The sequence below is a fragment of the Batrachochytrium dendrobatidis genome (genome assembly GCF_000203795.2).
Source record: "Batrachochytrium dendrobatidis JAM81 unplaced genomic scaffold BATDEscaffold_15, whole genome shotgun sequence".
NCBI lineage: Eukaryota > Fungi > Chytridiomycota > Chytridiomycetes > Rhizophydiales > Batrachochytrium > Batrachochytrium dendrobatidis.
Genome location: NW_006281113.1, coordinates 38,316 through 63,065, shown reverse-complemented (window position 1 = coordinate 63,065; position 24,750 = coordinate 38,316). Strand labels below are relative to the sequence as shown.

General features: G+C 38.6%; 6 protein-coding genes across 6 annotated transcripts; 3 read left to right on the top strand and 3 right to left on the bottom strand.

Annotated features, from left to right (window-relative positions):
• Nucleotides 1–706: 706 nt before the first annotated feature.
• Nucleotides 707–1,618, top strand: BATDEDRAFT_92022 (uncharacterized protein; the record flags this gene model as incomplete). The annotated part of the gene is made up of 1 exon (XM_006682230.1): nucleotides 707–1,618. One exon carries the CDS (start codon nucleotides 707–709, stop codon nucleotides 1,616–1,618), a length of 912 nt encoding a protein of 303 aa, XP_006682293.1.
• Nucleotides 1,619–2,703: 1,085 nt separating this feature from the next.
• On the bottom strand, nucleotides 2,704–3,246 carry BATDEDRAFT_27787 (uncharacterized protein; the record flags this gene model as incomplete). Its single annotated transcript, XM_006682098.1, has 1 exon — nucleotides 2,704–3,246. The coding sequence occupies one exon, from the start codon at nucleotides 3,244–3,246 to the stop codon at nucleotides 2,704–2,706; it is 543 nt and encodes a 180-aa protein (XP_006682161.1).
• Nucleotides 3,247–3,892: 646 nt separating this feature from the next.
• On the bottom strand, nucleotides 3,893–8,837 carry BATDEDRAFT_27786 (uncharacterized protein; the record flags this gene model as incomplete). The annotated part of the gene is made up of 4 exons (XM_006682097.1): nucleotides 3,893–3,942; nucleotides 5,873–6,413; nucleotides 7,140–7,287; nucleotides 8,191–8,837. 4 exons carry the CDS (start codon nucleotides 8,835–8,837, stop codon nucleotides 3,893–3,895), a joined length of 1,386 nt encoding a protein of 461 aa, XP_006682160.1.
• Nucleotides 8,838–10,377: 1,540 nt separating this feature from the next.
• Nucleotides 10,378–14,029, top strand: BATDEDRAFT_27785 (uncharacterized protein; the record flags this gene model as incomplete). The annotated part of the gene is made up of 8 exons (XM_006682096.1): nucleotides 10,378–10,480; nucleotides 10,641–10,779; nucleotides 11,047–11,187; nucleotides 12,056–12,189; nucleotides 12,298–12,401; nucleotides 12,558–12,629; nucleotides 13,504–13,560; nucleotides 13,904–14,029. The coding sequence occupies 8 exons, from the start codon at nucleotides 10,378–10,380 to the stop codon at nucleotides 14,027–14,029; spliced, it is 876 nt and encodes a 291-aa protein (XP_006682159.1).
• A 1,220-nt stretch (nucleotides 14,030–15,249) lies between these two features.
• BATDEDRAFT_27784 (uncharacterized protein) lies at nucleotides 15,250–17,115 on the top strand (the record flags this gene model as incomplete). Its single annotated transcript, XM_006682095.1, has 3 exons — nucleotides 15,250–15,409; nucleotides 15,479–16,458; nucleotides 16,561–17,115. The coding sequence occupies 3 exons, from the start codon at nucleotides 15,250–15,252 to the stop codon at nucleotides 17,113–17,115; spliced, it is 1,695 nt and encodes a 564-aa protein (XP_006682158.1).
• Nucleotides 17,116–22,551: 5,436 nt separating this feature from the next.
• BATDEDRAFT_27783 (uncharacterized protein) lies at nucleotides 22,552–23,448 on the bottom strand (the record flags this gene model as incomplete). The annotated part of the gene is made up of 1 exon (XM_006682094.1): nucleotides 22,552–23,448. The coding sequence occupies one exon, from the start codon at nucleotides 23,446–23,448 to the stop codon at nucleotides 22,552–22,554; it is 897 nt and encodes a 298-aa protein (XP_006682157.1).
• Nucleotides 23,449–24,750: the final 1,302 nt, after the last annotated feature.

Here is a 24,750-nt window from a genome sequence, read left to right as displayed (position 1 = left end):
CAGTAACTCCATTACACTCATTTCTAGGACTCGAGCTCTCTATAAACGGGTAGACGATGCCATTATTAAATTTACTAACTCCAGAAATCAACACTATTGGTTGTAACTTTCATTTACAACCTCTCATCATCAAACGGGTTAATTGTTCGTATCACAAGACACAAACAATCAACTACTATAAAAGCTAGAATGCTTACTCTTATCAATAAATAACTCTTCAAACTATTTCATCTTTCTAACTACCTTATCAAACCCTTTTCACTACGGTTGAAAAGACTAAGTCTGTTGATTTTGATTTCAAGTGCAACTTCCTCTTGAACTTCTGATTTGTTCTCTTCTGATAACTACTAACAGTTACAGATTATACTTTATCTACTTTACATTTTTTACTATTCTACATACAAAACAAATCACGAAGCTCGAAATATTCTGACATATCCGAGTGTCAACTCATTCCAGTTTTGGTTTATGCTCATTTCTTGACCCTAACCCTTGATCATAGCCATTTTTAGGGCAAAGCTTTATAATCAACCATATGATATTCAAGCGTATGGTCAGATAGCAGCTCAGCCAAGGTTATAGGTCAACATACAAAGGGAGACTCTTCAAAGTTTGACGCTGATAGCAAATCACCATTCAACCCTGGCAACACAAGCTCCTTAGGACGGTCATTCAAGGGATATGCTTTTACTATCACCACTCGATAATGGATATAAGTATAGTTCAAAACCGACTTGTTAAACGACATTACAACTTGCTCAACCAAAACAGTAAAATGAAACTCGCAGTTGCTGTATTGTCATCAATCCTGTTTGCTTGCTCGGTTACTATTGCCAATCCAGTTAAACCCAGTGAAAGTACAGATGTTGAAACTAGCACTTCAACTTTCATTCCCAGTGCAACTACATATGTTGAAGCTAGAACCTTTCCAACTCCTAATCCAAACGGTATAGGCTTAGGTGGTCTTAATCCACTTCCAGACATCATCAAGGATTTGCTCGACAAATACGAGAAAACAAAGCATGATCGCATTGAACAAAAAAAAATATGCGACTCGTTAAGATTTCAATATGAAGATCAAAAGAAACTGGTAAAGCGCTTGAAAAAAAAGATTAAAGCTTTGAAACATAAATCTCGAGGAAATAGTGGCGGTTCAGAATATGATGGTGAAATTCAGGAGAATGAGTCTAATTTTGAAGCCCAAAAAGCCAAACTTGCCAATCTTAAAAAAAGTCGCAAGGAGTGCGAGTCTAAATATAGGGGTATTGTTTCTAAACTGGAACTCATCAGCATAAAGCTTGTGGTGCTCGTTTTTGGAAGTTGGGATCTTAGATCATTTAATCAGAGATTTTTTCTCATCATCACACATTCTTCCGTTAAAGGTTACCTTGGCGAATTAGCTAGTAAAGGACAATCATCAGGACGCAATAAGTCTCTTGGTCAAACCCCTAGTGGTGATCAACAACATCAAGATCCGCAACCATCATCAAGTAGACCATCTGGATCCCTTGGACAGAGAGTTCCTTCCAATAGACGAAATGTGTTTTCCAGGCTTGTGGGTAATGCTGGATCATTGTTTCAGCGACCCGGAGATGAAGATCGCGAACCATTGATTTGAATGTCAATCTGGATTGGTTTCAACCGATTCAATTGTCATTCTGGCTTAATTTGCAATAAATTTGGATTTACATGCATTGTATCTGATTACTCCAGTCTTGGTTGACATGGTATCATAGTGTACATCGACACTTGTGTTTCCAATACGATACAATACAGTTGATTGTATATTGCATAGTTGTACACATTGATGATGCTGACATGCATGTGTGGATCGTGTCGATATGATACTGCTTGACATGTCGTATTGACACATGACATGCAATACCAATCAGGTTTCAATCACAAGTGTAACTCATCACCAACCTCTATCATTACAAACACTTGGATTTGGACTTGTTCAATATAGTATTTACTGTGCAACAAAACATGCAGTGGTTTGATTCAATGGTGATTAGCATCCACATCCACATGTCCATATCTTTGACTTGCCAAACATTATCCATCATGATCAGTAAAATCGTAATTGGAACCCACTTGATATTGATTTACAGTGTAAATACCAGACAATCAATATTACGTTGATAAATAGTCATCATGTTGCATTTCAGACTTGTAGCATTGTTTCTTGGTGATCAACCTACTGCCATTTGATGCTTTTCAACATGTTTAGTATAGTCGCTTGGATGTTACAACAGCTCTGCTCCATACATGTCCAAACAATCAGTTCATGTTTTTACTGTAATACACGTTGTATATATGTCCACTGCATCATCTCATCACACATCCTGTCATAATTATGATACAAACTAGCTTAAAATACACATCCATGAGTCTAGTCGATTATTAACAATGCAATGGTCCCAGCTGAATGATCCATATCAAACATGTATAAAAGCAATTGTTGTATACAACATACTCGGTAAACCAGTTTATGTTCATTTTTTGTTGGTATATCATCCAAATCTATTGCATGTCATAAGCAGTTGCATTTGTTGATAAAATGGTTCAAAACAACAGCCAATGACAATCCATTGCATTCACTGTTGTACAATGTGCACCTACAAACAATACACATATATCATGATTCCAAACTTTATTGTTTTAATTGTATGCAGATTGGTAACAGTTTGATATTTAATCAAGCTATTGTTGATTATTGAATAGCAAGTTTTGAACTTTAGCCTCGACCTCGTTCATTCTTGCTTTGAGTCGACTGACTTCACCACATATATGGATTTTTTTCGCAAGGGATTGAAGATACACATCCTTGGCCTTTTTTAAATTTTCTTTCATACAGTTGGAGGTGGCCTTTAATCGCATTTTTTTTGATGAGCCTTTATCACGGTTGCATTTATCTAGAGTCAGAGTATGTGTAAGTGTTTGTATACGTGCGATGCTGTCGAGGTCTTCACAATCCTGTTTTAAAACTTTGCATTCAGCGACTTTCGAATTGTATTGTCCCAAAAGTATATTATAGCGTGAAAACAGACTAGCGACACGAGTATCACTATGGGGTCGAAATAATAGTGCTGGAGCTGAAGGTGGATGTGAACCTGATGTTGAGCCTGATGTCGATGGTGATGGTGATGGTTCGAATGTTGGAGCTGGACTTTCAGAAGTTGATACGACTATAGCCGACGACATGGCTGCCAGCAGCGAAATTATAAAAATCACAGCTTGTTTCATTGTAAACTATCCAGATGAGCAATACAGACGAGCAGCAATTTATTCCGATAGTGTCGAAATACTGGATAGTTTTGGCAGTTTGTTTTGATATTTATACAACATGGATTGATTAAAGGGTCAAAACTAAAGGCTATTGTTACAACTGTACTCGTGTAAGATGGAACACCAGATAAGGGAGTTCAAGCACACAACAAGCAATCAGTCTCATAGTATGACTGATGCCAGTTTCCACCAAGTCTAAAGGGCGACATTGTGTCTTTCAAAACCCTTACGGCTAGCAACATAGGGATAGTAGGAACTGTTAAAGATTTTGATTATCGCGCAAGAAGTATAGAGATAGAAAATAGAGAAAGAGACTGAGTCTTTCAATTAGTAAAGTATAAGGTAATAATATATAATCTGCCGCTGTAGAAAAGATCGGTCAGAAGAGATCTTGAATGATAATCAGGAAGTAGTCACGCAAATTAAAGTCAACAGAATAACGAGTTGAACTTAATAGATAATAACGAAGTTATGTCAGATGATATTTAGAAGATTGATTCAGAGGATATTCAGAGGATATTTATTTAATAAGAAAGTGTCTTGGCTTTTATAGTAAAAGATTGTTTGAGGCTTGTGGCTCAAACAGGTAGTATTTGATAATAGGCTATAGTACCCGGAGATAACTTGGCCAATAGGATTGATTCCAGCTGTTAGCTGTGTTGTTATAATGGGATACAGTTACATATGATTGGTAACTATGAATACCATGTTAAAGTAAGTAGGGTCGTTATAGAAACATAAGGGTCAATAATGATGGTGAAGTTATGAATTAGGGGATATACAATGTGACACACTAGTGTTACATTGTGTTAAAATTGAATAATACCCTGCTCGGATATTATATCCGATGTAAGTTAATTAGTTGAACGGTTCGTAATCGGCTAGAGTCTGATTGCTTCAACAAAGGTCTGATTTCTTTAACACCCCTCCTCGCCTTGAACGGCTCTCAGTCCAAGTAGATCTGAGAATTGGGCAAAGGCGATCCTTGGAAGACCTTTTGTCATGATGTCCGCGATCTGATCTTGAGTTCTAATATACATGACTAGTATATTCTTTTGCGAGACTTGGTCGCGTAGGAATTTAAGCTTGACGTCCATATGCTTAGTTGTAGCATGATTGGGTGCTTGATTTTCCGTGTTTGCAATTGCTGATTGTGAATCGGAGTAGAGTATCGTAGCTCTTTCTTGAGTGAATCCGAGTTCATTAAGCATATTGCGTAGAAATAATAATTCTTGAGTGGCAGTGACAGCGGCTGCATATTCAGCTTCCATAGTTGAGATAGCTACAGAAGTCTGTTTAGTAGATCTCCATGATATACAGCTATTGCCTAGAAAGCAAGTGTATCCGGAGGTGCTTTTCCGAGAGTCTACATCTCCTGCCCAGTCTGCGTCACAGTATCCTACCAGAGTGGTGTTATCCCCTCCTAGCGTAAGAGAATAATTAAGTGAGTATTTTACGTATCTTAGTATACGTTTAACAGCAGTCCAATGTGTATCGTTTGGATGGTGCATAAATCTGGAAACTTGACCGATGGCAGCGCCGAGATCTGGTCGAGTAGCAACCATTGCGTACATCAAAGCTCCAACTGCTTCGCGATAAGGAGCGTCGGTAACTGGTTCCGTTGGGAGAGATGCAGTCAAATTGGTGCCAGATTCTATTGGTGTTGCAACTGGTTTGCAGTCCAACATGTAAAATCTTTTGAGAACATCTTTTAGATAGTGTTCCTGAGATATTGAGATAGTCCTCTTGACTCTGTCTCTAATGATTCGAATATTAAGACAGGTATGGATCGGTCCTAGATCCTTCATAGAGAATTCCTTGAATAATTTTCCTTTTGAGACATCGAGTAATTCTCGATTATTGCCAATGAATAGTATATCGTCGACATATATGGCAATTATGACAAATGAGTCGCTTTTACGCATAGTGAGAATGCAGGGATCTGAAGTGCATTGAGTAAAGCCAAGATCCAAACATTTTGAGACGAGAATTTGATTCCACTGATGTGGTGCTTGCTTGAGACCGTAAAGCGCCTTCTTCAGTCGTCCGACTAGTTTGGTTTGTCTATTCTTGGACTGTTCTTGATATCCTTCTGGGAGATCAATGTAGAGTTCTTCTTCGATATTGCCATTGAGAAAGGCATTATTTGCATCCGTGTGATCGACTTCGAGATCATGGATGGCAGCAAGTGAGAGTAGTGTTCTGAGGGATGTAAACCTTAGTACTGGAGCATATGTTTCATGATAGTCCACTCCTGGGACTTGAACGAATCCTTTGGCTACTAATCTGGCCTTATATTTGTCTATGGATCCATCCGTATTGTATTTGATTTTGAAGACCCAGCGTACTTGAATAACGCGCTGATCTTTAGGTACTTCGCAAACTTGCCAGGTTTGATTTTCCTTAAGTGACTTCATTTCTTTATCTGCTGCGATCTTCCAGAGATTTGCATCTGGGGCAGCAATTGCTTGTTTCCAATTCGATGGAAATATTGATGTAGTTGTACTAGCAGAAAAGAGACTTGAATCCATGTGATCAAAGTCTGGTTGCCTTTTGTAACAATAGTAGGGTCCCTGAGTTTTACCTTTAAGTGGTGTGTCTTCCACTTCGGAATCGGATTGAGATAGTTCCTGAATCCGGGGACTTGAAGCGTTGATTGCTTCATTAGGAATAGTTTGCGTAGACTCTGCAACGATTTTTGTATTTGCCTTTGGTTTCCTGATACCGCTTAGGCTTGATTCACGTAAGGAGGCGTGAATTTGTTTGTTCCGAAAGATACCTCGTCGGGGGATCTGAGGGGGTAATTGAATTGAATCCTCAGATGGAACATTAGAACATTCCCTGTTTATAGAAGTAGGTAAATGTGATGGACTGAATGTAGAGGGATAAGATCTAGCGAATGGATCTACATTATCAGTTATAGTTCTAGTAGGAGTAGTAGATTCAGTAGTCATATAATCATCCTCTATTAGTTCAGGAGGAGATGTAGGAGTAGTAGTAGTAGTAGAGAAGTTAGGATTAACGAATGGCATTTCATCATCACTATCGTTATCAATATTTGGGTGAGTAGTTTTGGATTTGGAAAGTGTAGTAGGAACATTCCAATCATAAGCCCTGTGATTAGGCTTCATCATAGGGAAGACATTTTCGTCAAATGTGACGTCCCTCGAAGTAACTACCCGTTTCGAGTTCATATCGTAGACCCGATATGCTTTGGTTCCTGCTTTGTAGCCGAGCATGACACAGCGATTAGTCCGCGCATCTAGTTTTTTAAGCAAGTTTGTGGGTAGCAGAGCATGAGCTAGACATCCGAATACTCGTAGATGAGGTATTGCTGGAACGTTTCCAGTCCATAGTTCGTAGGGAGTTCTTCCACCGATAGCTGTGTGGGGAGTCCTATTTTGTAGATAAGTTGCGGTAGTGGCAGCTTCAGCCCAAAATGTACGTGGCAATCCAGAATCTGAGAGCATGGACCGAACAGCATTTACAATTGCTCTATTTTTCCTTTCGGCAACTCCGTTCTGCTGTGGATTGTAAGGAGCCGTAAGTTGATGTCCGATTCCTTTTGACGCTAGGTAAGCTTTGAATTCATTAGATGTGAATTCACCTCCATTGTCCGATCTGATATTTCGGATTTTAGTGTCTGTAGTGTTTTCCACAAGAGTAATGTGATCCTTAAGAACACTGAGTGTCGCTGACTTGTGAGCGATTGGATACAGATGCGAGTATCGTGAATAGTCATCTACTATGACTAAATAGTACTTGGCCTTACCGAGAGACTGTACTTCGAAAGGTCCAGCAAGATCCATATGAAGGAGATTATTGATGGCTTTTGATTTTGTGTGGCTTACCACTGGAAAAGGTTTCTTATGTGCTTGTCCTTCGACGCAAGCTTCACATATATGAATAGGTGTATTTACTGGATTCTTGATAATTTCCATGCCTTTGACATTCTTTGCTAGATCTAAGATTAATCCTTTACCGATATGACCTAGTCGTCTATGCCATGTATATAGATTTGCTGGAGAATTGAATATGGCAGATGCTGCATAGGATTGGTCGTTGTATTCGCCTTGATTGGGTCCATTATTAGAATCCGGGATGATGATGTCGCATTTGATAATATCTAGTGTGCCGACTTTGTGTGCACGTAAGACTTGTACATCGTTCTTAGTGTAGAGGACAGCTCCTTGTTTATTGAGCTTAGTCCAGCATCCGAACTCGACAGCTAGTTTTCCTGGAGAGATTAGATTGACCTCGAATCCAGGAACATATAGCACGTTATTGATAGTAATAACGCGACTGGCTTTTCCATTCCAGACTTTGAGTTGAAGCGACCCTTTGCATTCGGCATTAGTAGCCGTTTTCATCGAACCTTTGACACTGTGATTTTGCAACGGTACTGTATTAGACAGCCAGTTCTTGTTGCATACCATATGAGTGGTAGCACCCGAGTCAAGAATAATTTCGTTGACACTGTTTCTGCTGATACTGCAGTAGTCAGTTTTTGGTGAAGTTGTGGTATTGTGAAACGAGAAATCATTATTAGCGTTTGAGTTGTAGCATGACGTAGATGCGTAGTTACTGTTTGATTGACTGTTATTTGAGGACCGAGCTCGACAGTCTTTTGCTAAATGAGATCCTAGCTTTCCACAATTACGACACAATATCTTCTTCTTGCCGTTTGGCCAGTAAGATGAATTATTGGAGTTTTGAACATTCTGATTAGAATCGTTCGAGTGATCTCCGTTGGTAAAGCCCCTGAGATGTGGCTGATTATTGTAGTGAACATCCTGATTAGAATCGTTCGAGTAATTTCCTTTGTTATCAGTGCCCTTGAAATGCGACTGATTATTGTAGTTTGCTCTTGGTGGCTTTCTTTGTCCGAATGAGCTGTGTAACGCGACTTCGGCGTTTTGTAATTTTGGTAATTCGTGAGCTCTTATTAGATCCTCCTCTTCTCTGACTAGCATGTCCTTGATAGGCTTTGTAGAGAAGTCTTTTTCAGAATAGTCATTGAATTCCTTTCTCATCGAGACCCAATGTCGTGATACATCGATTAGCTTCCATAGGATTTTTCTGAAGAACTCGGAATTTGAAGTTACAACGTTCATTCTCTCGAGCGCTTTCCGTAGCTTAGTCATTTCTTCAAATAGAACTTTGACTCCTTCATCTGTGTTGTAAGTGAGTTCTTGCATCTTGATTTCCAATCCGTGGATCTCGATCAGATTTCCTGTTCTGAAGTGTTTGACGATTTTAGCGATTGAATCGCGTGCTGATAGCGGAGTTCCGTGTGAATCTTCAGTGAATTCTTCGTAGTCTTCTTCGCTGACTGTTGAGCAAATTAATCCTCTTGCTTTGATTTCTTTTATTTTAAAAGCCTTTTCTGCCTTTTCTGGCGGTACTGCAATGACGTGTGAATCCCATAACTCATAATGTTCGAATACTGCTTCGATGCTGATATACCATTTGCTGAAATTAGCTTTGTTTAGTCTTGGTACGTATAGACCGTCTGTGATCTTTACTGCGTGGCTTCCGGCTGGGCTCATAACCTGTTAAAGATTTTGATTATCGCGCAAGAAGTATAGAGATAGAAAATAGAGAAAGAGACTGAGTCTTTCAATTAGTAAAGTATAAGGTAATAATATATAATCTGCCGCTGTAGAAAAGATCGGTCAGAAGAGATCTTGAATGATAATCAGGAAGTAGTCACGCAAATTAAAGTCAACAGAATAACGAGTTGAACTTAATAGATAATAACGAAGTTATGTCAGATGATATTTAGAAGATTGATTCAGAGGATATTCAGAGGATATTTATTTAATAAGAAAGTGTCTTGGCTTTTATAGTAAAAGATTGTTTGAGGCTTGTGGCTCAAACAGGTAGTATTTGATAATAGGCTATAGTACCCGGAGATAACTTGGCCAATAGGATTGATTCCAGCTGTTAGCTGTGTTGTTATAATGGGATACAGTTACATATGATTGGTAACTATGAATACCATGTTAAAGTAAGTAGGGTCGTTATAGAAACATAAGGGTCAATAATGATGGTGAAGTTATGAATTAGGGGATATACAATGTGACACACTAGTGTTACATTGTGTTAAAATTGAATAATACCCTGCTCGGATATTATATCCGATGTAAGTTAATTAGTTGAACGGTTCGTAATCGGCTAGAGTCTGATTGCTTCAACAAAGGTCTGATTTCTTTAACAGGAACAATACGAACAATAGGGACCAAGTGAGAATAAAGTCAAAAAAATGCGTAATTGTCACCATCAATGTGGATCAAGTATTTGATGTGTACATTTCATTCAACCACACAAGAGTATGTTTTTATTGATGTTTATTCAAAGTATCGGTAGATTGTTTAGTGCTGATTTGGATGACAGAATCATTTATTGTTCGTGTCTTGTGCACTGCAACCAGTTTGTTGAACTGCAATCCATCTCGATTGAATACATGACATCACTCGGCTGATCTAACGATACTGTTTGGTGATTTTGATTTTGGCATGATTTTTGGCATACCATTTGTAGAATCTGTACATTAACATAAACCAAACAGGCAGTTTACAGTTCCAAACCATGATCAAAGTGGAGGTTTCTATGCAACGTTTGATTGTAATACATTGTTAATGGCTGCAGGGGTTGACTTTGGTGTACTATTACAATCGTAAGCCTGCTATGGTCATGATTTACTTTTGAACAAGTTTTATTTAAACGAATGCCAAGACATGAAATGAACTCATGTGAACATGTCATATCCATACGAGCATATGCTGGTGGTGTTACAAGTGTATTGGTCAACTGTTGTATGATTGTTCCTGTGATGGTGTCAGGGTTGTGTCTGTTACCACTGGTACACTACCAACAGAAACTCGACTGATCCAACAGCCATGTATACACATTGTTGTCAGTTACATCGAGTGATGGTCCAAATAGGTCGATTCAAATGGGTTGCATATAACCGACTAATCCAGCATTCATACATTGTCAAACAACTATAATGCACAATACCACCAAGTGTGCAATTACACACGCACTGATCAGTCGTTGCACAGTATGCATCGGTCAATGTCAAACATGTGTGTGTCTGCAACTAAATTGCAGTTCATGACACATCCACACGATCCAACATGTCAAATCATGTATCATGAGTCCAAGATTGATCAAAAACCTGATCATGGTAAACACAGCATGTTGTTGCATATCAGAGTCGATATATCGAGTGACAGTTGCACACTTGTTGATGGGCACAGCGTATCAGTCACAATACATGCACGGTATTGCATTGCAGTCATTGGATGATAACTGGTTGCAATGTGATACTGATCGACATACATCAGCATGGTGTGATGTGACCATGATCATGGTGGAATGTGTTGGAATTGACAATCGATACACCATGCACATGACTGGAACATATATATTCGAATGTGGTTTGGTTGGTGCCAGGTTGATCATGCAATCGCATCGGTGCAACGAGTAAGCGAGCTGATGGTGATCTGAACCCATTTCAACAACAAGGAGTTGACAGTCATGGATTTGCATGCATTCAATATGTGTAGCACACCGTTGTTGACTGTTGACTGTGTATGCAGGTCAAGTTACCACCAATCAGATCCAGTGCATACATGATCATTACTAGAATGACTGCCAAACATATTCGTGTCTGAAAGTTGATTGTGAGTTGATGGTTTGCAAGAGTCGGACACAACTGACATGCTATTGGATACAGCAATCTGAATATAGTCCAGTCGCATGGTGTGATACAGTGGTTCGTGCAATACAATATCCAGATATTTGTAGTGTTGAACACGACGAATCTGTTGTTCGTGTAGCATCATATCAATTGGTAATTCGGAATCAAAGTGTTGTGACCACGGAAACTAAGTATGTTGCATTTGACTACACCAAAACTTGTTTGACATTGTTCCATTCATCGTGCAAGTACACCAGATGCCAACTGGAGTGATTGATCAGAATTGGAAAATATCACGATATTGTCGGCATACATGAACCCTCACATTGATGGTGATTTACACAATACTCATGCAATGACAATCGGTTGATATCATCGTGTATGTCGTTGATGAACACGTTGAACAACAATCTGACAGTGGATATCACCACCGGACTTCATGCTCAAATGGAAATGGATCAGAAACCAATGATTCAGTCTGAGCACAAGCTGATGAGCATGTGTGTAGCGCTGTTAACAAGACCAGTGTGTGTGGTGTCAATCACATATGCTGCAGTTATCATATCAAGGCACCAACCGTGACAGTGTCGAGTGCATTTTGAATGTCAGTCAACACAACAATAGTATTGAGCTGCACGCACTGCTGTCATTGAACAATATCGACTAGTGAACCAACTTACACAACACACTTGTTTGGTTTGAAATCGACCATGCTCAGTGGTGACGAGTTTGTTGAGCACCACAATCCATCAATGTGTGTTTGCAAGACCTTGCATACCAGTTTATGACACATCAATCAGTGTAATACCGTGCTTGTCGTTTGTATCAATGTGATCACCGTTATTCTTGTCGATATATGCAGTCAGTACAATCGGTACAGTGTATGCAGACTGCCATCAGGTTGCATAGTGGCCGTCAACATATTGAATGAACTGTGTGTAGCAGGACACGATCAAATGGATTGGGTGGTTCATCAGGTGTATCATCCGATGTATATAATGCGACTCGACAGAATGTGATCAATATCCTGTTGTTTTCCGGGTGTCTGGTGTGAACCAGCTGCTGTATTGCATCAGCTAGTCGATTTCAAGATATATCCGAGTCGAGATCAGTTGCATCGTCACGAATTAGAAACAGTTTGGATGGTGGAAGTGAATCACGTATATGCCAGTACTGCCATTACTGCAAGTCAAGTAAATGTCCACTATCGTCCGTAGCAAGACGCAAGTAGTGATTACTCGGTATGCCAAAAATATTATCACTGCTGTACTGAATGATACGATTGGCATCACATCGTATAGTGGAATGGAATGGAGTGATGGCTGTTGTGTGTGTTGCACCACCAGACATGACTCGAGCTGCTGCAAATGTCATATCAAAACGATCATCAATACTGTCCGGTCAAGTGTGTCAGCAAACTTGATCCAGTTCATATGCTCATTGGCGCATTCAAGTCGCTGGATTGTTGCATTGTGTTTGTCCCAGCATGCACCTAGTTGGCTGCGACAGAGTTCATTGTGATTGTCACGGATACTTGCTGTAATGTACATCAATATTCCAGTGTTACCATGTCAAATCATCTGTTTGGTTGAGCGATACAGTCGACGTTTATATTCCCGAGCAGTATGTGCATGTGCGTGTAGTTGACAGTCATTCACTGTTGCATTGGCAACATCCAATAACTGAATGCATAGCTCGTGTGTGTCCGTGTATGATCCATCAAACGCTGCATATATTCCACCAATCGTGAACATTGCAATCCGATCATAGGCATATATGCAGAGTTGTGATATCTTGGTTGAATGAGTGGAATGGACTGAATGAGTTGGTGCATGTGTATTAGTGCGGATGCAAGTGTAAATGACACATCGTCAACAACCGCAATGTTCATGTCTACACGAGCAGATTCTACAAGTGTTTGTTCAGTCTCGTTACACACAAAGTGATTGATAGAGTGTCAATGACATGCAATCCTGCTCACTCGAGTGATGTTACTATCTGCATATTGCCAGCATACTGCGTGACAGTCAAACGCAGTATTCATGCGTGTATGATGTGTTGTAATGGCACATATTCAGTGTCCCAGTTTGCAAACAGTAGCACTGATGAGTGATCGTCAAACGGAATAACTGCTGACAGAACATGTTGAATGGCAGACAAGACATTTCACGTTTGATAGTCGCATGCAGCCGAGTGTCCAATGTACACAGCCAACAGTCCAAACACAGTCAGGTGTAAAGTTTGGAATGTTTGCGACAATTATGGTGCCATAAACAGTCATTTTGCAAATCCAAACCATTTGTCAATACCGAATGGTGTCTCGATGTTCGGGAACAGTTGCCGAGTGTTGCAATACATTGAAACCACACACTGTGTGTTTGAAACTGTCCGTTGTAATGCAAGTCTCGGATAATCCACATAGTCGGTTTGGCTGAATATATGTCAAAGTAGTGAGTGTTTGCTGGCAATGTTTGACACATTGACTGACAATAGTTGATAACAATTAGGAAGTGGTGAAACACACAGTGAGGATGTCGTTGGATGCCTGCGTTGACAGTTTTTGTGTATGTGTCAGTTGTTGTACGGATGATTGGTGACAGAGTTGATGGATAGTGTGTGCGGAACATGACTCTGACACAGTAATGCGGACTCGTGCACCGAGTTGAGTTGTCCAGCAATCGATTTTGGAAATGTGTTTGATGTGATGGTTTGAGATGGATGCCAAATGACCACGAATGTTACCAATTGTCATGACAGTTGATTGTCGATTCAAAACGTTGTTTATTTGGTATTAATGGTTAGTGTCACTCATTGACCTGTCAGATCAGCAAGTGTTATTTTGGTGAGTTTCGTGTTTATTGTAGTCACATCAGCATCAGCAGGTTGAACTACGGATTTGCTTGACAGAGTTGCAGATCCAGTTGGATTGATAGACAAGCAACTGTGCAAACAACTGTGCGAGTGGCAGGATGTTTGAGATCCAACAAAACACTGTTTGCACACAAGTTCGCGAATGCAGATTGTCAGACTTGACCATCAACTCGCAGTATAAATTGCATGTACGACAGTTTACACGCTTGTCCATCAACAATAAACCCACATAACCAGCAAACTGTCAACGAGCAGCCAGTTCAGTGGTCGGGTTGATGGTTTTTGTTGGAGTTTCTGGATCAAACTTGACCTGATTTGTATCGAGTTGGGTCATGACTACAAGTTTGACAGCAATAGATTGATCCACTAATAATCTGATCGTGTTGTTGATTGTATGCATGTTGGTAATCCATTGCAGATTGATACGGAATGTGACCAGAATACCATAAAGTTTATTGAGTGTGCACATTGAATTCGATGCAAAACGCAATAAACAAATGCGAGTTGCAGTATTCATTCAAGGTTCGACACCAGTCGATACAGCATTGACCGCAATGGCATTTATGTCAACAGTTGCACGACTACGGAATAAGTCGATTGTTGCTTGACATTCCGTATTGACAGTCTGCATGTGTGTGCAACGTGCTGTTGTCGCATATGAACAACTTGGATTGACTTTGTGGACAAAACACAGTCGCAGTTACGGTGATGTTTACAGTCGTGGAAATGGTTTTGAATACCACAACTGGTATAACAATTGCATGTGTTGGTGAGCAACCAGAGTCCAGTTTGACCAAGATCTGTTCCAGTAATGATCCAATGACATTGTCGTGTTTGGTCATCATGACAACAATGTCATTGGTTTGGCTTTGCAACTGACCAAATGCGCTAGTCACAGCGTTTTCAATTGAGTTCATATTACTTGTGAGAATCGTGAACATATGACGGCATATTGATGGTTGTCATTATTGTCAAGTGTGTTGCAGTTGATTGAAGATGTGATGGAATGAATCAATATTCGATTGTGTTGTTTATTAACAAGGAAGTGAGTGTGTTCATAAAATGGAAACCAAGAAAGTCATGTGAATTCCAGTTCAAACGTCATTGTTGATGGTTTTTGATTGTTAAACTATTCAGAAATGTCTCACATTCACACACTACTAATGTCTCACACAATGCAAGTCAACACTCTCACACTAGTAATGTCTCACATTAATGAGACATTAATTCTGGTGTAAATTTGACTAATTTCCAAATATTTAAATCGTATGAATTGTCTTGAAATATCCCAAAATTTTGTTATTTTGACTCGATTAAAAAGTCGATTTTTGTTTTACAATTTGACAAATAAATTGCTTTTTTACTCTTTTTCTTTTCATAAAATGCCAAAACGATTCCTTAATGTTGAATATGGCACTATTTCTACTGAAATCGATGTGACTGACTTTGAAGACCTGAGTGGAGTTCAGGATGCTATCAAGTCTGAGTATGGTCCTGCTATGGCTGACATTGATGCTCCTCAACTCCAACTATACACCAACAGTAACAAGGACCAACTAATCAACACCTGGGCTTTACTCGACTCTCTTTCTCAATAATACTTTACTCAAGATGGTTCTTGTGTTGTTATTGGTTGTTTACCACCACCTTCAAGACAGCCTACTCAAACTGACCTTTTTGCCGCAGGTTCTACTTTAACAGCAGGATACAAGAAAAGAAGAACAAGTGAATGGGAGAAAGTATCAACACTTGCTCAACTTTCATACGACCCAAATTTGACCATTTTCAAACTTGATACAAATTACTTGGCCAAGACTGGTCTATCTACTGAAAAACTCATTCTTTATTGCCGTCCAACTTTTCATGAGCAATTCAGTTTTTTACGGGAAAAAGTCATTGATAATGGGATTCTTGGTTGGATTCTAGGACCACCAGGAACTGGCAAGTCGACTACTGCTCTGACATTTGCCTCAACTCTGGACAAAAATGACTGGGTTGTTACTTGGATTCATTTGTACATAGATTGTTATCCAGTATGTGTTCGTTTGGAGGGCGATTCAAAGAAATCCCAGGAAATCTACGACAGCAATATCGACAAACTTTTTGATATTTTGCATAAAGTAGATGAATCAAAACAACACATTGTGTTTATTGATGGATACACTTCAAATGGACAAAAACACATTGATGTACAGCAAGCTTGCTATTCATGGCTCGAAAAAGACCGAAAAAAAAGAAGATTGGTTGTCGTTTGTTTGATGTCTTCACGTTACAAAGCAAAGTTGGAGGAAGATATGCTGTTGAATCTCAAACAGTTCAACGTCTATTCTTGGAAGGAAGAAGAGTATATTCATGCTGTTCAAAATGACGAATTCTTTAACCATGTCAAGGCTGTTTTGGATTCTGATTTACAGATTGATTCGTCTCGTGAAGACTTGGTCCGTTCTAAACTATACTTTGCGGGTGCTTCTGCCAGATGTATGTTTCTTTTTGCGACCAAAGATGTGATCCAACAAACATATGGATTAGTCACTTTTGTCAATGATATTTTTCCATACGTCAAAGGCACAATAGGCGATCAGTCTAATAATGTCGTGGATCGTCTCTTCAGTTCAAGTTTAGTAGAGAATGATGTGTTCCCTTGAAAAACATCTATTGTCAGTCAATTTGCCGGGGTTATGTTGGCCATCAAGAAAGGACCAGACCTGATTCGTAAATTGGCCAACGCTACTCGGCATGATGGAAATCCTTCTATGAATGGTTGGATATTGGAAATGTGGTTTTTTGCCAGTCTTTATTACGACGGAGTAAAATTGTTTGACGAAAACGATAACGAATTTCAAACTTGGCCAGCATCCAACTTCAAAACTCTGGATATCAATGCTTTTCCTGCTCTACCAGAAAATAATGGTGTTTGGTTTAAGCCAAACAAATGGAACCAAGGAGGATTTGTTTCTATTTTCTTGGATAAAGGAAAAGGGTTGGTTAGATTCGTTCAAGTAACTGATGGCGACACACATTCATTCAAAATCAAGTATTTCCACAGTTTTTTGCTGATGCTATGCCAATCGCCTCAATCGTTTGAGATTACATGCTTGGAAATTATCTTTGTTGCTGACCAAAAGAAACGCTCAACTTTCAAGGTAGCCGAACCATCGGCACCAGGCATGTTAACAGATTTTGGTTGGAGACTCGGCGAAGAGTTGGATAAAGTCAAAGTTGTTTTCATAAAGGGATGGTGCGATTAATTTGTAACTGCCGTCATCTATCATAAAGACATTGTATTCTAGTTAAAGCAGAGAGTATGAATCTGGCACAAAAAGATCCTGAAATTTCAAACTAATAAACAAGCTGGTACTTTATTTTAAAGATTTTGACAATTTTCCTCATCTCCGATAATTTGATGTTTTTGGCAACTTTGGACATAGTTTGGCTGTAAACACTGGTTGATAAAACTGGTATCAGTCGGTTCCCAATATATACTACTAACAAGTATTTGAAATCATTTGATGCAGAATGCCCAATAGACATGTTTGCTCATACAATAATCCAAAACATACACTCGCATTTGGAAAAAGTATCCTACATTAAACCATCAAAAATATGGTTTGATTAAACTACTAAACATTCACCAATCCCTGCAAATACATGGGTTTACAATGATTTATCAAAAACTAATATTAAAAACATTGATCATGCTACAGTGCAATACAATTGTAAAAACCTGTCCGAGTTGTTGAAACATTACAATAGTTTGGATGTAAAGCCTGCGACTGAAGCAACAAAAAGGTTGACCAGCTTGTTCAAAACGATCCATTTTGATATTCATAAAGTTGCCATTAACATTGTTGACGTGTCTGTCATATGTATGGAGCATGAATGAACATGACGTTGAATTTAAACTGTTCAAGGGGAATGAAACTCATCAGAAATATAAAGGCTTGAACATCAGATTTGCAAACATTTGATTTTGTGAGTAGTCAATGAGTAGTCAATAAAAGGTCAGTATGGTTGTGTTTTTATTGAACAAGTCTTGAACAAGTCTTGGATTCTGCTTGGTTGATAAACCATCAATTCGTGACGCAAGTCTTGATCTGTGTCTTGCCAAAGTCGATCAATTTGATATTCCCTTGACCAGTTAAAATCATGTTTTCTGGTCTCAAGTCCTCATGAACTACATCAACCGATTACAAGTGTCGAATAATCCAATCCAACTCATTGTCAGTTCTCCAGTCACAGTGCTTTCCAGGAATAAAGTACAATACGGATGTCAATACGACACCATCAATACCACACCGCATATATTATATTGTAAACTGACATAAAACAACACTAATTGATCAATATCGAACCGGTTGATGACGCAATCTACATCCGAATTTCAACAAGTGTATTACTCCGTTTGTTGTACAATGTACGACATGGTCAGTTGGTGATATCATGCAACTGACAAGTGATTGCAAGTATGACTGGTAGTTACAATCAACACTGGTTGCTATCAGGTTATTGATGTATATGTAACAAACCATGTCAATGTATCAATCAACAATCCAATAACCAACACAATATACAAACAATGATATGGTTGTTGACCCATTCACAATACTCGACAAATACCAATACATCAGAAAGTTTAAATTTATTCAAAATCATCAATCCAAATCCTAATTCGGTTCTTGAAATTCTAAACCACGCCTTTTCATAAATGCTTTCAATTGATCTCTTAAATTGTATACTCTTTTCTTTAACTTTTTATACTCTTGTTTCAATTGTATTTCAGTTTTTGGGCTGTACTTTGATTCAGACGTCTCTTTGCTTGATAACGCTGACCGTTGTTTCAATCCAAATTTTGTATATTCACGATATTCTTTGCGTTTTTTGTTTCGTATTACTTTAGACGCTACAAGTCTTTGTCTTGGCTCATCAAAGATTCTTTGACATCTTTGGTTTAATAGAATTATTCGATTTGGAACAGTATTGATAGACTTGCCCTCGCTCATTGGCTGTTGTTGGTGTTGACTGGAAGTGCTTGGACTGGGCTGATCTATTGGCCGTTTTCGACCTCGTTTGGAAGTGCTTGAACTGGATTCATCAATTGGCTGTTGCTGGTCTTGGCTGGTAATATTTGAATTGATTGCATCAATCAGGTCTTGCCAGTCTTCCGGAATGCCTGGATCGGGTTTATCGATTATGACTTTCCAATCCTGTTCGGAAATGCTTGGACCCAGTTGATCAATTGGTCGTTTTCGACTTTGTTTGGAAGCACTCGGATCAGCTACATCGATTGTTTGTTGCTGATCTTGGTTGTAAACTTTTGAAATGACTGCATCAATCATTTTTTGCAAGTCTTCATGAGTCCTTGAACTGATTTCATTCATTATAAGCTTCCAATATTCGCCTGGAGTGTATGGATTGAATTGGTCCATTGGTTGTTGCTGATCTTGGCTGGAAGTACTTGAATCGACTACATCAATTGGGTCTTGCCAGTCTTGACTGAAAATGCTTGAATTAATTGCATCCACTATACTTTTCCAGTCTTGGTCGGAAGTGCCTGAATTGGGTTCATTGGTTGGGCCAGATACTTGACTTGAAGTGACTGATGCTTGGGTTGGACGATCGTTATCAATCGGTATCAGTATTGCATTGGCGGTTGCTGCACTCAGTACAAGTAAAATATCGACCAATTTCATCAGACTGGTCGATGGGTTTAAACGATTAATACAAAAGTAGAGTGTTGAGACTGATGTTGATTATAAGACTGAACTCAATCGATTGTATTTGTATTTTTTGTATATCAACCCTAACCCTTTTAGGTTAACCAATATACAGGATCACTTGATTGCTTGTAGCGGTTTACTATCAAACCATAGTATGCTAATCCCTATCCACAATATCATATTGATCAATTTGATGATAATGTCAATTGAATTATGCTTTTACGACCCTTTTATCAGGTATATTGAAAATCACACCCTTCATGAGTGTTGTGTGGCCGCAAACGCTTTGTTTTACAACCGTATTCATCGTGCAATGACTGTATTCTGCATTGCAATATACAATGGTTACTACACATTGACTGCATTACTTGTTCAATATACAACAATCATCATATGACACACAATCAGACTATAATGTTGAATCTACACTTTGTACACTTTTAGTAATCATACATTGTACAATCACCAAGTTTGAACCCACATTCATGTACTGTGTTTGACTGTCAATGTTGTCAATACAACTCTGTACACTCATTTGTTGTGTTCATCACCATCCAACCCAATCTCACCATTTCAATCAATCTTGGTCAATGTTGATGATTTACACGCTAATTCATTATCCAATCTTGTCTGACATTATTATTGGCTTTAATCACGTTTGGTTTGTACAACTGCCATGAGTTGTACTACCATTATCATTGTGTATCTGATCACCAAGTATTACAATACATCAATAATACCACAGTGTAAACAGTAATACAGTTGATCAGTATTGTGGCAAGACTTTTCATTCAAATTTGTATTTGGAAATACTCAATACTGAACAAATGATCGATTCTGTTGTACAAACGGGTTATTAGCAGTGAATGGGTAATCAACCAGACTGTTTACAATGTAATCAGACTAAATACATACAATACTACCAATCTATGCAACAAACATGTATCAACCAAAATAACAGACGTTTCTAAAACCAACCCGTGATAAAGGACGAGTTGGGCTGTTATATATATGGTTGCATATCTACCAAACAGATACAGGCCGTACCATTATGCATGATATCACCCTGTTGTGGCTCAGTTATATCCACAACATTGTGTCTAATACACATCCAACCCTCAACGTGCCAGAATAAAATTGAAACCACTTACCAATAGATTCATGGCGCTGTACTAGCGTATACGCTTGGTCTGATGGTGACTAGTTGTATGCCAAACATGAGAGCATCTAGCAACCAACCCTAGATGTTGTGCACATTTGGTGAATACAAGTACAGTTGGATGTCACGGATAGCAACAATCGACATGACAGTGGACACTATTGGACATGTACACTGTAATGTGACTGTCAGCAACCATCACCATCAGTGTGTATCATGTGTTTAAAAAGTACTCGCATGCATTGGATTCAACACCACGTTTGTGATTGGGTTTGTATTGGATTGTATTGGTGGTGTTGTATTGCATATATCAGTAGATTGTGTGTTGATTTGAATGACATGATCATACATTGTGGTTCATGTATACGATGACAATCTGACCTGTTGACACGGCCAGTTTGTTGAACGACCTGTCAATCTCCAATTCAATTATAGTACAACGTCACTCATTTGGTGTAGCAGTGACAGATTGCCGAGTTTGATGTTGATCATGTTGTGACACAATCAGCAGTGTTTGATGTATACAGTCTACATTAACCTAAAATGACTGTGTAGTCATACCAACGGAAGAATCATGGTTTGAAATACTGAAACAGGCTGTTTGATGCTGTTGTGTCCGAGTGATCCAAAACACGACCAATTGAACAATCAATCAAGTATTTGGTATACAGTGACAGTATATGCTGTAGTGATGGATTGTATGTGATGATAACTATCCATAATCAGGGTGACAATCTGATACTATCTGATCACTGGATACATCACCACAATTGGAGATGAACACAGTATACTACCGAGGTTGATTATACACCAACAGCGATGCTTGTGTACTGATCCACCCTACAGGGTGTTTTCGGCTTTGTTGACCCTACATGGTGTATTTGGCTTTTTGTGATCATTCATTTGAAAAGTGTTGATTGTCACCCTTGAAACTGCCGTCATTATAAAACGGCAATCATGTACCGGATTCAAACCATTTTCATTACACTACTCGATACAATGTTGATTACTCTAGAATGCGTTATACTTGCGTTACAAGTGGTTGCTGCAGTTCGACTTGCATTAGAATCACCAATTGGAATTGACAGTCAATCAAGCAATAGGCTATCAAAACGATCACCCGTTGAATTGGGTGGTGATATCACAAAATGCTACACAATGAAAGTCAATGCTGATGGAGTCAATGTATGTATCATGTCATGCATTGTAATGTGTGTGATATGTTCAAACCGTGCATGTATTGGATCAGTTTAATATGGTATACTGCTGCAAATATCATGACTATCACATTCCATTGGTGTGTGATCATATTGCACCAATCGACTAGTATACGATCACTGCATACATCAACATGTGTATAATGATCATATTGTTGGCATTGTATATTCAACATGTGATACTCGACACACGACAAAGTTGATACTGCGACTGATTTGTGTGATCAGTCAGACTATTGATGCAACCATTTTGACACCACAATCAACGAGTCAAACCAGTCAAACCAGTCGGATCTGATATCAACACACATGACTGTTGTTGGTATTGGTATTGCATGTGTCAATACGACATGACGAGCAATATCATATCGACACGATACACACATGCATGTCAGCATCATCAATGTGTACAACTATGCAATATATAATCAACTGTATTGTATTGGAAATACAAGTGTCAATGTACAATATGATATGATACCAATCAAGACCGTGAAATGATCAAATATAATGCATGTAAATCCAATTTTATTGTAAATTAAATAAAATGACAATTGAATCGGCTGAAACAAGTCCAGATTAACATTCAAATCAATTGGATGGATCGTCACGTCTGGATTTCTGAAAGAATGATCCAAATCTAGTGACAAACCTGGAGGAAGCTCTTCGCATACTGAAAGTACCCTTCTTATTGAATTTATATTCGGATTCTTCATCCGGTTCTTCATCTGATGATTCTTCGTCCGATGATTCCAAATCTTTGCGTTTTCGTCGACCACCAGATTTTCGATGCTTTCGTCGACCGCCAGATTTTCGATGTTTTCGTCGACCACCAGATTTTCCATCAAGATTCTTGTATTTTAATGATTGCTTTTCAATGTAATCATTAACGGAAGGCATTCCTCTGATAAGCAAAGCTTGGTAATTAAATAATGCAAGATCCAGAGGGGTTCCTAAAACGAGACGCACAATCCGTTCATCGGTTTCCGACTTTTTTTCTACAATACGACCAATCTTGGACTGGCACTCGTCAAAACTTTTTACAAGTTTGGCAAATTTGAAATCTTGGCGTTCAAGATCAAGCTTAGTCTTCTCAATGTCACCATATTTTGGGCTGTCACCGTCTTGAGATAGATATTTCAGAATTTTAAGATCTTTTTCCACGCCCAGTACCACGTCATATTGACTGTCATGTCGAGATTTTAACGGCCAATATATTTTTTCTTGCTGATTACGAGCATACTGTAACTCTACGTATTTGTCGAGTAAATGCTTGACGTTATCTGGAAGTGGATCAAGAGCACCCAAGCCTATACCGTCTGGATTAGCATCTATCCAAAAATTATATTCGACACCTTTAAATACAGTGGGAGTGCCGGTAAAAATGCTGACTTCAGCACTCATGGTCGAACTGGGATCAACTGGATTGGCAACTGTGACCGAGCATGCAAGCAAGATCGATGACAGTACGGCAATTGAGAATTTCATTTTGGTGGTTGGTTGAGCAAGTTGTAATGTCATTCAACAGGTCAAGTTTTGAACTGTATTTATATCCATTATTGAATAAATGATATTAAAAGCATATCCCTTAAATGGTCGTTTCAAGGACTAGTATTACTGTCAGGGTTGAATGGTGATTTGTTGTCAATGCCAAACTTTGAAGAGTCTCCCTTTATATGTTAACCTGTAACCTTGGCTGAGCTGCTATCTGACCATACATTCGAATATCATATGGTTGGCTATGCAGTCCCACCCTAAAATGGCTATGGTCAAGGGTTAGGGTTAAGAAATGAGTATAAACCAAAACTGGAATGAGTTGACACTCGGCTATTAATTGGTCATCAATATTGTTGTGATATTCCATGCTTGTTAAAATAGCAAGTGATTGGCATGATTCAACGTACAAGTAGTGTATAATGAATATCGGATGATACCGGTTTACTTGAACAAGAGTGCTAAATCCGTTGGAATAAATGTAATTTAGTCGTCTATTTCTGTACTACATTTTACATCCTCATTGTTATGTTGAAGCAATCAGACATTGACCGTTTACGTATAGTTTGAATGGTTAGTGTGTATCTGTTGTAATATCCAAGCAAGATATCTAAGCTTCAACCCTTAACAAGCAAGCATTAGTACTTGCATTGGACACACCCTAATTTATCATTTCCTCATTATCTCCATTATCACCCTTATGTTTCAATACCACTACTTTTACTTTTCAAAAAACCCAGCGTTACCAATGTTTTATATAGCGGCATATTATATTATATTATTACTTGTTGAAAGACTCGGTAATTTTTGTCTATCTTGTATACTCTACTTTTTCGATACACCTAAATTCTTTAACATGCTACACAACATCAAATGTCTACAAAGAAAACAGCTGGAAATGGAATGCGTTTGTAGGAATAGGAAACACCATACACAAAATGACAGCAATATTGCGTACATACAAATCAAAGTATGCTATCATGATTGCCAACGGATTGATTGAAAACAACTTTATATCCAACTTGCCCATCAACAACCAACAACTCTGTTGGAGTTTTGTGTAATCTGATTTATATTAATTTAAATGGAGTTGTGTGTATGATCTGTAACTGTTAGTAGTTGACAAAAAATAACAAATCAAAAGTGTAATGGGAGTTGCACAGTAATTCAGGATCAGCAGACTTGGTTTTTTCAATGATAATGAAAAGATGTAATAAAACAATAATATGTTGAAATGGTTGGAAGAGTCATTTATTAATAAATATGAGTTATAGTCAGTCTTGTAGTAATTGATTG